Source organism: Delphinus delphis, chromosome 12 (assembly GCF_949987515.2).
Source record: "Delphinus delphis chromosome 12, mDelDel1.2, whole genome shotgun sequence".
Lineage (NCBI taxonomy): Eukaryota > Metazoa > Chordata > Mammalia > Artiodactyla > Delphinidae > Delphinus > Delphinus delphis.
In genome coordinates this window covers 10,586,388-10,604,583 of record NC_082694.2, presented here as the reverse complement: position 1 = coordinate 10,604,583, position 18,196 = coordinate 10,586,388, and the positions used below count along the sequence as shown (strand labels likewise).

The window sequence follows — 18,196 nt, the reverse complement described above, 5'->3', positions numbered from 1 at the left end:
ACTCAGGCAAGGCTCTCCTGGGAACCTGTGCTGCAGCATGACGGAGCGAAAACAAGTCACAGGTGCCCCCACTCGTTCCCTGAGGGTGAGGGGCGAGCTTAAATGGGGCGAGGGTAGGGGCGGATCTATGGGTGGGGCCAGAGGGGGGGCTTAGGTGATCGGCCCCTCCCCTTGGTGGTGCTGTTGAAACCAAGCAGAACCCTGTACCACCCCTCCCCCAAGCACAAAGGCCCCTCCCTGTCCCCTGCCTCCTGTTTGTAGAAAAGCTGAAGTCTCCCAGGCCTCCCTGAGTCACGAAAGAGCGGGCTCAAGTAGCTCACGATTAGGACAATAGAGTCGCAGAATCTTCCAGTGTCTGATGCACATTCCCGAGTTGTTTTACAGATACCACGACTGCCACCCGAGGGAAAAAGTTATCTGCGTGATGACCAGACTGTAGCCGTGACATAAGCCGTCCCAGCCTCAGCAATGCTGAATCCACTGCTGGCACAATTCCAAGAACTGGCCTCAAGAGAATGGCATTAACATTATCGCTCATAATAATCTGTATCTTTGTGGCCATCAAAATAATTGTAGCTGGCTCTGCCCGTATATGTAAGCAGGCAACTTAAACTGTCAACAAACAGATGCAACAGACCCATGTCCGCATCTTCCACTCTGAGAATATGGTGCCCTATGTCGGCAGGAAGAAAGTACAGAAGATGAACTATTGCCCCTAACCCCACAGACATGGAACAATGTCTGGCAAGTGGGCATTTGTAAGCAGCTCTTTTGCCCCTTTCCTGTTTGCTTATTTCTGTTCCCCTTAAACCTTAATTATAGAAATGAGATCACTAGGTAACCTTTAACCTAATTCCTGACTTATGCTCTATTCAGTGCACACAATGCCTTGCCTAACCTGTTGATTCTTTTCTTAGATTAAAAGAAGTAGGAATGGCTTCCCTGGTGGCGCAGTGGTTGAGAGTCCGCCTGCCGATGCAGGGGACGCGGGTTCGTGCCCTGGTCTGGGAGGATCCCACATGCCGCGGAGAGGCTGGGCCCGTGAGCCATGGCCACTGGGCCTGCGCGTCCGGAGCCTGTGCTCCGCAACGGGAGAGGCCACAACAGTGAGAGGCCCACGTACTGCAAAAAAAAAAAAAAGAAGTAGGAATGAAGAATTAAGTAGTTAAAGGATGACTAGCTCTCTACCCCCAGCAGCCCCCTTAGCAATCCTGCAGTCAGACCACACAGACAAGATAACATCTGAAGCAAGAGAAATCAGCCAGCCTGCATGCGATGGAAAATGACGCACAGCTTGACCTCCTGCCTTGATGATTCACGGAGATCCTTTCCCCCTTCTCCCTTTAAAAACTGTCACGGCTGAGCAGAATCTTGAAAGTTGGTTTGGGGGACACGAGTCAGTCTTCCCCCCAGACTGCCAGCTTTCTGGTTAAAGCAACTTTCCTTTCTACCAACACTTGCCTCATGAGTACTGGCTTTCCAGTGGCGAGGAGCCTAACCTGAGTTTGGTAACACTGCGCAGGGATCATGCCCAGGACCCTGCTTCTGCTCCCGGCACCTCAGAAGTAGCAGTTGTTTTGTGGCCTTTTTGCATCTTATTGTTCATAATTGCCCCAACCGTTCATGTGTACAGTTATTTTTAGTCCCTTATAGTTTCTTTGTACTCTGTTGCTTGAGGAGATGTTTGTCCAGGTGCAAGCACTGCAGCAAAGAGTCCAAGGTCCTAGCCTATCTCATCTCTATGCCTGTTCTTAGAATTTTTAAAAAATTTATTTATTTTATTAATTTATTTTTGGCTGCATTGGGTCTTCGTTTGCTGCACGCTGGCTTTCTCTAGTTGCGGCTAGTGGGGGCTACTCTTCGTTGTGGTGCGCGGGCTTCTCATTGCAGTGGCTTCTCTTGTTATGGAGCACAGGGTCTAGGTGTGCGGGCTCAGTAGTTGTGGCTCACGGGCTCTAGAGCACAGGCTCAGCAGTTGTGGCGCACGGGCTTAGTTGCTCCGCGGCATGTGGGATCTTCCCGGACCAGGGATCGAACCTGTGTCCCCTGCATTGGCAGGCGGATTCTCAACCACTGCACCACCAGGGAAGTCCCTGTTCTTAGAATTTTCACATTATTAACTTGTGAGCCCTCACACTATCCCCAGGGTTTAGGCCCTGCTATAATATTTATTTTCATTTGAGAACACTGAACCTCAGAAAGGCTAAGGAACACGGCTAAGTTACATGGCTGGCAATCCCAGATCTTCCACTTCCTAGCTGTGTGACCTTGGACACTTTCCTCACTGACCTCCGTGCCCTCAGCTGTAACAGGAAGATGCTAATAACCATATGTACATCACAGGACTGAGAGGACATGGCTGACTCGGTGTCTGGCTCATTGTAAGTGCTCAGGAAATGCTGGATATATTATTATTGCATGTGGCTGCAGAATTAAACCATTAGGTGGACTGTTGGACTAAGGGGGCATCTGGACCGTCTGTTTCAAGGAGTCCTGCGGAGCCCTGCGACCTTAAGCAAGTCAGTGTTCCTCTTGATGAGACGGGCTGGGACCTGGGACTCTTTACTGGAGTATTTACACCTGGACAAATGTCTCCTCCAGCAACAGAATACAAAGAAACGATAAGGGACTAAAAATAACTGCACACACGTGCAGTTGTGGCAATAATGAATAATACCATGCAAAAGGCCAAAACCCAACTGCCTCTTCTGAGGTACCGGAAGCAAAAGCAGGGAACGGCACGTGATCCCTGCACACAGCACCATCAAGGGGGTGGGCAGACCACCTAAGCCCCACCCACCTCAACAAGCCCCACCCACCAATTCACCCTCATCCCATTTAAGGGACCAGCTCACCCCACCCCCTCAACCAGCGAGCAAGGGCACCTGTTACTTGCTTTCGCTCCTTCGTGCTGCAGCGTGAGTCTCAATAAATAAAGCCTGGCCTGAATTTCTCGTCTGGCCTCATCAATTTCTATTGATTAAGGAGTTCAAGGACCCGAGTCGGTAACAGGAGTACCTCCCTCCAGGACGTCAGGACCACCTTCTCTTTGTACCTTTTCACTCTCATTTCATTCCCATGCTCCTGAGGGCTCGTCACCCCCTCCCAAGCCCATAACGCAGTTCCCACCGCTCCCGTCATCTGAGTCCCTGGTTCCTGGGCCCTGTCGCCTTGGCTGCCCTTCCGGAGCAGCTTCTGCCGAGGGTTCTGCCTCACTACATCGGGTCCCTGGCCAGCTCCAGTGTCAGGCGTCCTTGCTGCCCAGTGCCGGGCACACAGCAGTGGCCTCCATAACAACCTTATGGAACGACCCCGTGGGCATGTGCACTGGGAGGTCAGGCCTTCCTGCCATCGCTGCCGGTTTAAGCCTCATGCACTCTGGGCCCCACCTCCCTGAGGCCCCTAACCTCCAGCTGGACACTTCCTCTGTAGCCAGAGCACCTGGCTTAGCACAGCCGCAGGGCAGGGACCCGGTGCTCCCCTGTGCACAGTAATGTCCAGCAGGCAGTCCGTAGGGTACGCTGTAGCGATCGGAAATTAATCGGATCACAGAAAGCACACGTGATCTCCCTAAGAAAGCTCCCTTAAGCCTATGGGAAAGGAAGCACCATTTGGGGTACGTAGCTGGGTGCCTGGGGAGCCTGGGGAGTGCTCCAACAATCCAGGGGTGCTCCTGGTGGCACTGCTAGGGGACTGGCTCTGGGCTGTTGTATCCCAGGAGCAGGATGCCAAGGAGGAGTGCCCAGCATACAAAGGACTTTGACCATATCTGACCCTGCGGTGAGGGTAGGGTGGGGGAGGGAATCCGGTTCCAGAAAGGAAAATGCCATGGCCTGGCTGTCACTCACGCAGGGCCTGCCCTTCTTCCTCCCCACACTCCTCTGGACTGCTGCCTTGACCAAGAGCTGCTGCTGCGGACCATGGACGCAAGCGTGCTGAGAATGGGAGGAGAGGGGGTTTCACTTCCGCCCAACCTGCACCCCCAGCTCCCTTGGGTGGGTAATGCACCCACCTCCAGGGGCAAACACGCATTCCTTGGAGGTGCCCACCTGGGACCATGCTGGTGGCTGTGAGGGATGAGGGTCTCTTATAAGAAGAGGAGTTCTCTCTCTGTCTCTCTCTCTCTCACAGTGAGATTCTGTAAGTGCTGGAGTCTGCAAGCCAGGAACCAGGTCCACACAAGAGACTGACCGCAACGCTCTGATCTTGGACTTCCAGCCTCCAAAACTGAAAGAAAATAAATTTCTGTCATTTAAGCCGTCCAGTCTGTGGCATTTTGTTACGGCAGCCTGAGCAGACTAAGACATATCAAATTATATGTGTCCCAGGAATTCAAAGATAGTTTGACATTAGACAGCCATGCCCTGTCAGTCACCCATGACCAGCCCAGGGACCTGAGCCTCGGGGATGCCTCTGCCAGCCTCTCTGCAGGGACAAGGAGACGTCCCCCCAGGGGCCAGTCCCTGGATGCTGGAAGTTCAAGATCGAACAGCCTCATGCCTTCTGCCATGGCACCCCTTGCAGACCTCTGCTCTGCACGCATCCTCCGAGGAGGACTGTGTTGCCAGAGGACACGCCCCTGTGCCAGGGGCCCCTGTTTGCAGGGTGGCCGCTGAGCGACAACGAGTGGACTGGGTGTTCACATACATGTCTGTGGGCCCCTCGTGATGCAGGATGGAGCAGAGACTGGGCCATGGCCAAGGGTGCCAGTGAGGAAATCCAAGCAATCCAAGAATCCTAGATTGGACCCGGCCTTCCAGGCTGGCTGAAGGCGTATTTGTCAAGGGTGGAGAAGAAGAACGTATTTCAATTAGCTAGACGTAAACTTTCCATACCGAGACCTAGGAGGCATGGGTCTGAGCCCCACAGATGTTAGGAGCAGGGCTGAGCCCAGGACACCAGTAAGTAGCTCAGGCAAGTTCCAGCCCCTTTCTGCACCCCCCGTGTCCTCATCTGTAAGTGGGGGTAATAAGAGGACCGATGTGTTGAGAAGATTGCGTTCATCTTCATAAAGCGCTTTGCACTGTGCTGGGCGCGGAGCAGGCTCTTGGTGACCGTCTGCCGTTATTATCCCAGTGGAACCTGTAGCCAGCCCGACACCCAGCTTCCAGGGACTGCACTGGTGGGTATGGGACACTGCCAGCCCAGGTTCCAGAAAAGTCTGCATGTGGGAGAGCTGAGGGGAGGTGGGCACAGCGAGGTGGGTTGGGGCCAGCACTTGGACAGTGAGGAAAACACAGCAAAGTGAAGATTTAATAGGAATTTTTACTTCCTGCCCTTATCCCTCATGGCGGGATGGTGGGGGAGATTTCCTTTCTCTGAAATGACAGCTTCAGTGATGCAGTGGTCCCAGTGCATTGCTCAGAGGCACCTAACCCCCAACACAGGGAGCCGCTGCCACCTGGGGGCTCAGAGGATGTGAAAGGAGAGGCACGTGTCCCCTGGGCCACGACAGTCCTCCCCAAAGCGCCCGCTAGTACAACATTTACAGCCTCTGAAGGAGATGCTTACAAAAGGTCTTCTGTACCAATAAATAGAGTGAACTCTCATTGTTTGTAGTCGTTCTAAAGTCACGTGGCCAACGCCGCCTCGACAGGAAGTCAGGTTCCTGCGAGCCTCTGGCCGCAGTGGTTACCTTGTCTGATGTGTGTTTCTGTTTAGAGACATCATGTCTAATACGTGGCTGATTCCTTAACACTGGACTCCCGGCCAGCTGCGCTGTAACTCACGTCTGACCGAAGATTATCTCACGTGTATTTCCTCTGGGAGGCACACCCGGGCCTTCCCGAGCGTCGGAGCACCAGGTGGCACTTTCCACAGTGAAATCACCAACAAAAAGCACAAAAATGCAAAGAAGAAAAACGTAGCCCCAAATAGACCCTGAAAAGGACGCTTGTTTACATTATGAGCTGAAACAGGAAGGCAGGGCGCTGCCTGTTCAAACTCAAGCTGGGAACACACCCAACAAATGTCCACCACACGCACGCGCCCTTAAAGGGATCTTCGGGGAGCACCCAGGGCCCACGTTTTCCACTCCCACTGGGCCTGGAGGTGAGGACACAGCCCCCCCGCCCCCCAGGAGTGGGGCTTCTCGCACCCCATCCAGGACGTGGTTGGCCTGCGGGAGACCAGGGAGGGCCAGGCATGGCTGCGATGAAGACAGGATCATTCCCGAGGGAAACTAGACTTGAGGATATGGGGAAGGGGAAGGGGAAGCTGTGACAAAGCGAGAGAGAGGCATGGACATATATACACTACCAAACGTGAGGCAGATAGCTAGTGGGAAGCAGCCGCATAGCACAGGGAGATCAGCTCGGTGCTTTGTGACCACATAGAGGGGTGGGATAGGGAGGGTGGGAGGGAGACGCAAGAGGGAGGGGATATGGGGACATATGAATATGTGTAGCTGATTCACTTTGCTATAAAGCAGAAACTAACACACCATTGTAAAGCAATTATACTCCAATAAAGATGTTAAAGGGAAAAAAAAAAGAGCAGGAAGGGAGTCCAGGCTTCCCGAGGGAGCACAAACGCGGGGTACAGCTGCGGAAGGGAAGACAGTGCGGTGTTGGCAGAGGAAAGGACAGATGGGGGGGGATGCAGCAGAGCACAGAAAGAGCCCCGTCCCTGCAGGAAACTGACAGATAATCACGTGTTTTGTACCCGCTCTCCTGGGTCAGCCAGAGCCTACGGAGGCACAGGAACCAAGGCTGGGGGTCCTGGAGGCAAGGTTGGGACCTGGGGTCTAGCTGGTTCTCTGCGGGGGTGAAGAGGACGCTTCACTGATGGAAATTCCTCAGGATTCGTCCCCTCTCTTGGCTCAGGTGACTTGCGCACTGAGCACCCTCCTGGCTCCTAACTCACCTTCCCAGGTTCTCTGCTTGATACCGAGGGGGTTCTCAGTGGGGGGACAAGCGCAGAAAGACATGCGCTTCCCCTGAAAGTTAACACCTGGCCAGCTGGCTTACAGGTCCTGTGTGACTGACCAGCCTGGATTCCCCGACCCAACGGATGGTGGGCAAGGCTGTGGGCTGGGTGACTCCTGGGGGGCCTTGAAGGGGGTCAAGGGAGGGCAGGGCTCACCTATGGCAGTGGGCTCAGAAAGTCCCTGGAGAGCTCCCTGCTCCAGCACCCACGCTGCTGGCCCAGCCCTCCCTCAGGAGCCCAGCCTGCGCCATCTCTGGGCACCCGGTGGAGGACCTCCCCTCCTGCAGCAGCTGGGCCCTTTCATCCGGGGCTGGAAGAGCTCCCTGGAGGTTGAGGAGCTGAGGGTTTCCTGGAGGAGAAGGGCCAGAGAGGGGACACATGAGCCCCTGCCTCTGCGCTGGGGTGCCAGGAGCCAGCAGGAGCCCTGGGGAGGTGCCGAGACACCACAGCTGCGACCGGCTTCCTGGTAAATGGCCACATGCCCTTAGGCAAGTCCCTCTCCTCCCTGGGCCTCAGTTTCCTCATCTGTCAAATGGCCCAGGCTCCAAGCCCAGCCCCAAATTGTCCCCATTCCTGCCTCTTGGGGAGGGGGCAGACCCCTCGTCTCCATAATCCCAGCTTAGAATGAAAGAACTCAAGAGCAGAGGGGCCCTTACGTGCCTCTCCCCTGGTGCTGTCACCCCTTCCTTTGATACATGGGACGTGGGTCTCTGAGGTACGATATACAAGACGAGGGTCAGACAGGGCTCCTCTCCACACTGAACTAAATGACCCTCTGGGGGTGCTCCTGCCTGGTGGGTTGGTAGAAGTGTGGACATCGTCGGAGTGCGCTGGGCAACGGGCTTACTTCACCACTCTTCAGGCTTATCTTAAACTCCAGGCTCCAGAACTGCTGGGGAAACCGAGGAATCAGGAAGACATGACTTTCTGAGTTTTTTAATGCATATAAGCACATACAAATATAGCGTCTTACTTTTCTTCTTAATACTCCGTTCTATACCTTGGAGACATTTTCTTGTGTGTAAACACACGTATATTTTGGACCTTCTGATGTGGTTCTAATTTCTCTTTTCTCAGTTTAAGGCAAGTGAAGCACAGCCCAACTTTGCATCTCACGGTCACCAGAACATCTGGGGGCGTGTTGAACAGGGAATGTTCCCGAAGCGAGTTGTGGGAACGCCGATGCACACTCTTTGATCCAAGTACACCTCCCTCTCCCCCAAGTGCATATACTAAGGAAGCAAATCCCCAGACAGAAAAAGATTTCTGCACAAAGAAGGCTAATTGCAAGAGTGGTAGACAGCTGCTCACTGCAATGCAAATCCAAATACTGGAAAACTGGCAACAGCCTTAAATTTCAACAAATATTTGGGAAGGATCAATGGAAGATACACAGACCGCTGTTCTTTTAGCTCAAGGCCAGCCAAACCCCAGTAATGCTGGTCATACCAACCCTGGAGAATTTAAAGTTCATGGTCAAATCCAAACATAAGAGACACACATTCAGGGTCCCGCGGTTACCCCTGCAGAGCTGCACCTCTGAGTCTCTCCAGGCACACGCCCTGGCCCTATCTGCCATATTCCCGGAACATGAGATGTTCAAAAACATTTGCCTGGGACTTCCCTGGTGGTCCAGTGGTTAAGACTCCGTGCTCCCAATGCAGGGGGTCCGGCTTCGATCTCTGGTCAGGGAACTACATCCTGCATGCCACAACTAAAGATCCCCCGTGCTGCAACTGAAGATCCCACACGCGGCAACAAAGCTCTTGCATGCTGCAGTTAAGAGTAAGCACAGGGCTGCCCCGGTGGCGCAGTGGTTGAGAGTCCGCCTGCCGATGCAGGGGACACGGGTTCGTGCCCCGGTCCGGGAAGATCCCACATGCCGCGGAGTGGCTGGGCCCGTGAGCCATGGCCACTGAGCCTGCGCGTCCGGAGCCTGCGCTCCGCAACAGGAGAGGCCACAACAGTGAGATCCCCGCGTACCGCAGAAAAAAAAAAAAAAAAAAGAGTAAGCACAGCCAAATAAATAAATAAATACTAAAAAAAAAATTTGCCTAATGAATGGAGCCCCCGGTGCCCATAAGTTCATAGCCCTTTATTAAGTCCCGTGGGAGAAAGCGCTCTTGCCATCAGGCCCCGGAAAACCTGACTTTCTCTCCAGCACCCAGGTTGTTTACTGTGTGGTTGCTGAACTTACCGGTGCCGGGGATCCCAGGGCTCGCTGTGCGGAAGTGGGGTGACCTTAGGAAGCAGAAGGAAGCAGAAGAGGGGAGGCCACACCACTGCTGGGGTGGGGACAGAGCGAAGTGTGGTGCTCCAAGGACAAAGGACGTCCCTTCCTGAAAAAGTTTCAGCGGTACACCCCCCTACCAGACTCTTAATCGCCCTCCCTACCATGTTACTATGGTTACGAAATTCCTGAGTCCACCTGGGCGATGGGACCTGTCCCAAACAAGGAAAGGCATCTGCCCTGTCCCACTCCCACCCTATAGAAGGAAGGTATATGTGCCTTAACCAATCAGTAAAAGCAATTTTCACCTCAGACCATTCCTTTGTTTTCTGGCTATAGAAAGTGATCAATAGCACAGGTTCGGGTTCGACTCTCCCAGACTACTAGGAAGTTGGCCCTCTGTTCCGGCAGCGACCCTTCCCTCTAATAAATTCTATCTTCTTTACATTCTGCCTTATGTCTGGAAATTCTTTTCCAACCCGCATTTGGACCACGACAAATGGTCGTGGAAGGACCCACCGCTGTTCTGAGTGAGGGAGGTGGGAGCATACGCGATTGTTACCTGGGGGGTGGAGAGGGGCGAGTGCAGCCAGCCTTTTCACTGGGGAGGGAAGGAGGGTGGCTTATTCTTACCCTGTGGGCTGGGAGGGAGAAGGCAGGTGGTTAGGTGGGTATGAGGGGAGGGAACATTCACCACTGCTGGGGGGCAGGACTCCCCTTTTCTCTGGGGCAGATGAGGGCACTCACCATGCCCCGACCTCCACCCCCCAGGCAGCCTGGAGTGAGCGGGAGGGTCGTGAGACCTTGAGCTGTACGGGGTGTGGGGTCCAACAGGCGGTGCAGGGCTCCATCACCATCAACTAATACTCAGGAAGCGCTGTCAGCTCTCTGACAACAGGGCGCCTCCTGGGCGGTCTCGCTCTGACCCCCTCAGGTGCTGTCCCCGAGTGGCCACCTGCTCCGTCCTCCCCTCCCAGCGCCCACCCACCTCCAGGGCTGCCCCACAGTCCAGGATGAGCTGGTGGCCTCACCAGCAGGGTGCTCTGATGCAAAGGTCCTGGTGTCGCGTAAGCAGACATTCAGCAGAGATCCCCAAATGCAGAAGGGGGGACAGCTCTCAGGGGGAGGGCCTTTCCTGGTCCCAGGGGGGCCGTGTGACTGCGATGATTCCCTGGTGTCCGGCTCTGCCCAGCTCCCCTTCCCTGGCCCTCCTTAGCTCAGAGCTCTCTCTGATCTCTTCAGTTCCCAGACCACAGTCACGCAGACCCCTTCCCCGGACACTCCCCTGTGCCATGGTTTTGCAGGGCTACTGAACACCCCAGTTGCTGTCTTGTCCCCTGGAGAGCCTGTGAACTCTGTTAGGACAGGACCTCAGAGTGGCCATCTCAGGACTACGCACCTTGCATACAGTAGGTGCTCACTGCAGGCCAGTCAGTGTGATGCGCCCACACTGGGGGCCGGCAGGTGTGGACGAGCACTGTCTCCACCCTCCTCTGTGACTGGCCCCCAGGGATGGGCTGGGCCAGGCCAGCAGGGTCGTCTCTGTTCTCAGCCCTGAGGGCCCCGGTACCCAAGTTACAGGTGAGAGTGGGGTTGCAGGAAGCTGAGAAGACTCAGCTGCCATCCCGAACCTAGAGGCTCATTCCCTGCACAAATTTGGGATCAGGGACCCCTTGGGCAGGGGAGCCTGGCCCTCGAGACTTCTGACTCTGGCCTCTGCCCCGGGGGACCTTTGAGGGCCTCGGGGGGCACAGCTGGGCTTCCAGACCCTCCTCCTCCTCAGGGAGGTGTGCACCCCAGGCTGCCGCTCTGGGAATGAAACCCATGCACACTCACACACACTCACATACCCTCTGAACACTTGCACACTCACAGTGCTCACATTCATCCCCACTCACACACTCACATTTACACGGTGCTCACATACACTATGTGATCACACTGTACACACTCGGGGACACAGACATTCTCACACACACACACACACACACACACACACCAGCTTTACTGAGATATAATTGACATGTCATCTTCTGTAAGTTTAAGGCGTACAATGCGATGATTTGATGCACGCATATACTGTGAAATGTTCACCAAAACAGGGTCAGTTAACACCTCCTTTACCTCATATAATTACCATGTTGTTGTTTTTACAGTGAGAACACTAAAACTCTAGTCTCATGGCAACTTTCAAGCACACGATACAATGTTGTACATTAGATCCCGGAACTCATTCATCTCATAACTGCAAGTTTGTACTCTTTGACCAACAACTCCCCACCTGCCCCTGGCAACCACCATTTCACTTCCTGTTTCTATGAGTTCAATATTTTTGATTCCATATATGAGATCATACAGTAGTATCTGTCTTTCTCTAATTTATTTCACTTAGTTCATTCCTCAAGGTCCACCCACATTGTAGCAAACGGCAGGATTTCCTTCTTTCTCATGACTGAATAATGTCCCATGGTGTATATGCACCCCATCTTCATCCATTCACCTGGCCATGGACACTTAGATTGTTCCCATGTCTCGGCTATTGTGAAAAATGCTGTAGCGAACACGGGAGTGGAGACATCCCTTTGAGATAGTGATTTCATCTCTTTCAGATATATATGCAGAAGTGGGATGGCTGGATCACAGGGAAGCTCTATTTTTAATTTTTTGAGGAACCTCCATACGGTTTTCCATAGTGGCTGCACCGAATTACATTCCCACCAACAATGCACAACGGTTTCCTTTTCTCCACATCCTTATCAGCGTTCGTTATTTGTGGTCTTTTTAATGATAGCCATTCTAACAGGTGTGAGGTGATTATCTCACTGCGGTTTTAACGTGCATTTCCCTGATTAACGATGTTGAGCACCTTTTCATGTATCTGCTGTCTATTTACATGCCTTCTTTGAAAAAAGGTCAAGTTCTCTGCCCATTTCTTAACCGGACTTTTTTTTTTTCCTATTGAGTTGTATGAGTTCTTTGTATATTTTGGATGTTAACCCCTCATCGGATATATAATTTACCAACGTTTTCTCCCATTTAGTAGGTTGCCTTTTCATTTTGTTAATTGTTCCTTTAGCTGTGTAGAAACTTTCTAGTTTGATGCAGTCCCATTTGTTGATTACTGGTTTTGTTCCTTGGGCTTCTGACGTCATATCCCCCCCGCAAAAAAAAAAAAAAAAAAAAATCATTGCCAAGACTGATGTCAAGGGGCTTTTTCTCTATGTTTCTTCTAGAAATTTTATGGGCTCAGGTTTTACGTTTAAGTCCTTAATCCATTTTGAGTTAATTTTTGTGAATTGTGTAAGACAGGGACCTGATTTCATTGTTTGCATGCTGTATATCCAGTCTTCCCAACACCATTTACTGAAGAGACTCTCTCTTCCCCATTGAGTGTTCTTGGCTCCCTTGCCAAATATTGACAATATATGTGCGGCTTTGATTCTGGGCTCTCGGTACTGTTCTGTTTGCCCATGTGTGTTTTTTGTTTTGGGGGGTTTTGTTTTGTATTTTCCTAGAAAATAATGCAATTCATCTAGGTTTTCTGTTTGATTGGTACTGAGTTGTACAAAGTAGTCCCTTTTGATTTTTAAAATTTTCTGTTTCATTGGTTCCCACCTCATTTTTATTTCTTTTTTTGTTTCTTATTGTGCTTCCTACCTTTATTAGATTAACTACTGGTTTATATAGTTTGTTGATTTCTTTTTACAAAGAACCAACTTTTTGGTTTATTAGTTTCTACTATTTTTCTGTTATCTACTTCATTCCTTTTGCTTTTAACTTTATTTTCTTCCTTGTTCCTTCTTCTACTTTGTTGCTCTTTTCTAATTTTTAGAATGGGAGCTCAATTTATTTGTTTTCATTATTTTATTTTATTTTTGTTGCTGCTGCTCAAGGATTTAAGGCTACATATTTTCTGTGATCACTTGTTTAACTATCCTCTATTGATTTTGTGTTTTCATTATGATTCTTTTTTAGAAATTCTGCAATTAAAACTTTTCCCCTTTCATCCCAAGAGCTGTTTAATAGAGGATTTTTAAATTTCCAAGTCGAATTTCTAGTTTTAGAAAGAGCAGAGGAGCAAAACACGGAGATGAAGAAGTTTGCTCCACTTCAGGCTTCCGGAAGTTTTAATTTTGAATGAAATTGAAAAGTTTTATTATTTCTTGAAACTGCATTTTTTAAATTTCCAATATAATGGGACAATTCGTATATTATCTAAGAGTGATCAGAAGAGCTATGGGAATTACCCGAAGTTGCATCCAAGGGCAAGAAAGCAGTAAATGTACCGAGCAAACTAATGGAAAGTGATGAGGAACAATAAAATCGATTTGTGATTGCATCTTGACTTTCCTTAGCTCATTTTTTTCCCCAACTTGGAAGTTTTCTTTTCCCTCAGCATTATTGAGATATAATTGACATATAATATTGTGTAAGTTTAAGGTATACAACATGTTGATTTGATATATACTGCAAAATGATTACCACCGTAGTGTTACCTGACACCCGCATCACGTCCATTAATTACCTTTTATTTTTGTGGTGAGAACATTTAAGGCCTACTCTCTTAGCAACTTTCAAGTATATAATAGTTTTTTGGTTGTTTTTTTTTTTTGTCCACACCATGCGGCATGCAGGATCCTAGTTCCCTGACCAGGGACTGAACCCGTGCCCCCCACAGTGGAAGTGCAGAGCCCTAACCACTTGACTGCCAGGGAAGTCCCTTAATAATAATAATAATAATAATAATAATAATACAGTATTAGTAACTATAATCACTATGCTGTACATTAAATCCTCAAAGCATTCATTTTATAACTGTAAGTTTATACTCTTTGATCAACATCATCCCCCACCCGGCCAGCCCCTGACAACCATTATTCTACTCTGTCTCTTTGAGTTCACCATTTTTAGAGTACGCATATAAGTGAGATAATACAGTATTTGTCTTCCTCTAACTTATTTCACTCAGCATAATGCCTCAAGGTCCATGCATGTTGTCACAAACAGTAGGATGTCCTTCTTTCTCATGACTGAATATATTCTATTATATATAACTATATATCTATACTGAGCTCACATTTTTTAAATCCATGGTACTTTGTGCCAGTACCATACTGTTTTGATTACTATAGCTTTGTAATATAGTTTGAAATCAGGAAGTGTGATGCCTCCAGCTCTGTTCTTTCCTAAGACTGCATACTTCCTCTTTTTGACAAGTTGCATGTCCAGCTGTGGTCCATACAGAGCTGGGACACAGGAAGGCCGGCTGGTAGCTGGCCAGGCTAGACTCAGAGGCTCTGCTGTGGACTTGGGCTCTCTAAACCTCCCTCCTTTCCAGCTCTCTACAACACCAGCTGGATAGTTACTAAGGGAGCATCTCAGCTCCTAGAGGCAGAATCTGGGGCTCAGTTACTCAAAGTGTAGGTGGAGGCCCCCGTACAACAGAAACACCTGAGAAGCTTTAAAAATGCAGATTTGCAGGCCAGGCCATGGCCCACCAAATCATTCCGCAGATCATTCCTGATTGCTTTCTATGCCAGGCACTGTCTTGGGGCTGAGGAGTCAGCCACAAATTAAACAGAAAAAAATCCTTACCCTCCCGGAACACACTTTCGATGGAGGAGACCCCGGTGGTGAGGCCTGGAACTCTGCATTTTTACAAACACCCTCCAGAAATTCCAAGGTCTGCTGTACTTTGAGAGCCAGTGGCATAAGGCTCTGACCACCTCCCCCCATCCCTGCTTGGGGCACTCGAGACCCTTTCCCATCAAACAAAGGAGCTCCACTTGGCTTCTCTCTGGTTCCTGAGTCTCAGCCAGTGGTATCAGAACACTGAGTGAAGGGCTGGCCACCAGGAAGGACCTGCCAGAGGTCTGGAGCAGGCCCTGCAGGTAGAAAAGGAACAAGAGGGGACTTCCCAGGTGGTCCAGTGGTTAAGACTCCACACTTCCACCATAGGGGGAGCAGGTTCAATCCCTGGTCCGGGAACAACTACGTTGCTGCATGCCGTGTGGTGTGGCCAAAGAAAAGAAAAGAAAGAAATGGAACAAGAAGGTCCAGAGACAAGCATAGACCCTCCTCAGAAGCCCCTGGAAGTGGTCCTCCACACCTGTGTGGGTCATGCCCACACAGAGTCTTCCCAGGCCCTGTCCTCCCGGAGCCCTCGGGGAGGAAGCCAGCTGAGCCTGCCCCATCACACACAGCCCTGGGCACACACCTGGATGCTAATGGCTCTCGGTTTGAGTACCTGCTTTCTGAGTCCACAAACAGCCCCCATCCTGGTAAGGTGTGGGAGATGCACTGAGCTGCCCTGGCTGGGCACAACTTCCTCCTTGCCTGCCCCAGACCCTTCCAGGTTTACTCTGTTCTTGGCTATGCTGTGTGTCCCCCGCCCAATTCTTATGTTGAAGTCCCAACCCCCAGTACCTCAGAGTGTGACTGTATTGGAGACAGGGCCTTTAAAGAGGTCATTACGGTGAAACAAGGTCATACGAATGGGCCCTAATCCAGTATGACTGGGTCCTTATAAGAAGAGGCAATTAGGACACAGACACACACAGAGGGAAGACTGAGGAGAAGATGGGCATCTACAAGCCAAAGAGAGAGGTTCAGAGAAAACCAACCCTGATGACACTTTTGTCTTGGACTTCCAGCTTCCAGAATTGTGGGGAAATAAATGTCTCTTATTTAAGCCCCTCAGCTTGTGGTATTTGTTATGGCAACCCTAGCAGACTAACACAGCCTCCCAGGTAGAGGGTAACAGTGTGCCTATGGTCACCGCTGGCCAAAATGTCCATCTCTGCCACGTGGTCCTCCAGCTCCTGCTCACTCAGTCACTCGATTCTCAACCTTGGCTGTACTTTAGAACCAGCTGGAACACTTTTAAAAAACACCTCGGCCTGGGCCCAACTCCGGACAGATTATGTTCGAATGTCTTAGCGGGGGCCCTGGCATGGGAATCGTTTGAAATTTCCCCAGTTCATTCTAATGTGCAGCCAGGGTTGAGAACAGGGCTATTAATGGAACGTGGTAAGTGCTGGTTCCTGCAGGGAGAGGGACGGTCAGTGTCCTAGCCCGGTGCTCACCTCTGCAGTCTTGCTGTCATGAAGACGCGTAGGGCAGCAACAGCCATCAAAGCCCAAGCCGTTCAGCGATGATCTGACCACTCTATCACCCCCTCCTGAGAACCCCATGGGTGGCTCTGTGCAGACCCCTTACCCAGGCTGCTTTAATGGCCAGTCTCTTGCTGATGACTGGTTAGGAAATGCTGTAAAATAATAATGCAAATGACTGCAAAATGGAAATGGAAATCCTGCAAAAGATGCTGGAAAGTCACCAAGTGGGTGAGAATGCTATGGGGGAACTGCCTGAGCCAACACAAAGCCACTGATAAATGAGGGTCCATCAGAGTTAGAAAAATTAACCATTAAAGAAGAGGAAAGCTTTGACGAGATGGTGGTGTCATCGGGGCTTTGAAACAGAGTTATTTGGGGACTTCCCTGGTGGTCCAGCGGTTAAGACTCTGCGTTTCCACTGCAGGGGGCATGGGTTTGATCCCTGGTCGGGGAACTAAGATCCCACATCCCACATGGCATGGCCAAAAGAAAAACAAAACAAAACAACTCTTGATCGATGCACTGTCCAGGCCACCCCCAGAGCTGCTGGAGAAACAGGGTGACCTGCCGGCAGGGGGTGCTGTTGAAGTTGTGAGGGGGGTCCCTGGTGGCCTCCCAGTCCCAAGCAGCCTTTGAAGAAGAGGACGGGGTAACCCAGGGCCCCTCCACACTGGGAGTGGGGACAGGGACCTGCTCCCTATGCCCCAGGCTACTGTGACCTCCCCACCCAGGGCAGTCAGCGCAGGACACCGGGGAGGTCTGCAATGTCGGCTGCAGGTGCCAGCTGGAAGCGCTCCCTCCAGCCTCCAGGACACCGCAGGGACCAAGGCCAGGTTGGTGGGAGTCCTTCCCCCACATCAGTGGGGCGCCCAGGAATCCGGGGAGGTGGCCTGGGACCAAATGGCTCCCGCCTCTTACTCTGGCCGGGCAGCTGAGGTCAACACCATGGAGTGCGGGAATAGGCATAACTGTGCACAAAGAAAAATAAGCCAAAAGGAACAAAAAGGGAACACAATGAAAAAGTGAGCTCCACCCCGCCCCTTCCCAGCACACCTTCATCAGCACAGCTGTTAACAACCTTTCTGACCTCTGTCACTCTTATGCATGAAAGCTACTTCCTTCAGTTTTAATTCTCCTTTCTCTTGAGTTGAGTATTGTTTCATATGTTAAAGCCATTTGTGATTACTCTATGATCCAGCAATTCCACTTCCAAAAGAACTGAAAGCAGGGACTTGAACAGATATTTGTGTACCAATGTTCTTAGCAGTATTCACAATAGCCAAAAGGTGGAAACAACCCAAGTGTCCATGGGCAGATGAATGGTAACAAATTGTGGCCTATACATACAATGAAATATTATCCAACCTTAAAAAGGAAAGAAATTCTGATACATGCTACAACAGGGATGAACTTTGAGGACATTATGCTAAATGAAATAAGCCAGACACAAAAGGACGAATACTATATAATCCCACTTACATGAAATATGTAGGCAGGCAAATTCATTGAGATAGAAAATAGAATGATGGGGGCTGTGAGGAGGTGGGAATGGGGAGTTACTGTTTAATGGGATGTTATTGTTCAATTAGGGATGATGGAAAAGTTCTGGAGATGGATAGCGTTGATGGTTGCACAACAATATGAATGTACTTAATGCTACCAACTGTACACTTAAAAATAGTAAAAACGGTAAAATTTATGATATGTGTATTTTTACCACAATAAAAAAGACAATTGACCATTTAAATAAAAGTATTAACAATGGAAAAAAGAAGCCATTTGTATTGTCTTCTCCTTGAACTGTATGTTCACAGTGTCATGAAAGAGATTTTGCATTGTGGGTCAAATTATTTGTTTTAAAAATTTGCGTAAACCTCTGCAAAGAAGAAATGCTTTTCCTATTCCTGGAGATGCTACACAGTTT

The 18,196-nt window shown here is 50.4% G+C and overlaps 1 protein-coding gene across 6 annotated transcripts in view; it reads right to left on the bottom strand.

The window, feature by feature from the left end:
- Window positions 1-18,196, bottom strand: part of NEURL3 (neuralized E3 ubiquitin protein ligase 3) — a 79,080-nt gene that overhangs the window by 38,510 nt on the left and 22,374 nt on the right. For 3 of the 6 annotated variants that reach the window (XR_011246674.1, XR_011246675.1, XR_011246673.1), the window contains exons 3-4: window positions 4,050-4,227; window positions 899-1,122 (exon numbers count right to left, since the gene is read on the bottom strand). Coding sequence is in view for 2 of the 6 variants with exons in the window: in XM_069541262.1 (XP_069397363.1) it covers window positions 4,088-4,227 (140 nt within the window). In the remaining 4 variants the exon portion in view is untranslated. The remainder of the gene's footprint in view (window positions 1-898; window positions 1,123-4,049; window positions 4,228-18,196) is intronic. The other 3 variants (XR_011246676.1, XM_069541262.1, XM_069541261.1) reach the window with 1 other exon arrangement.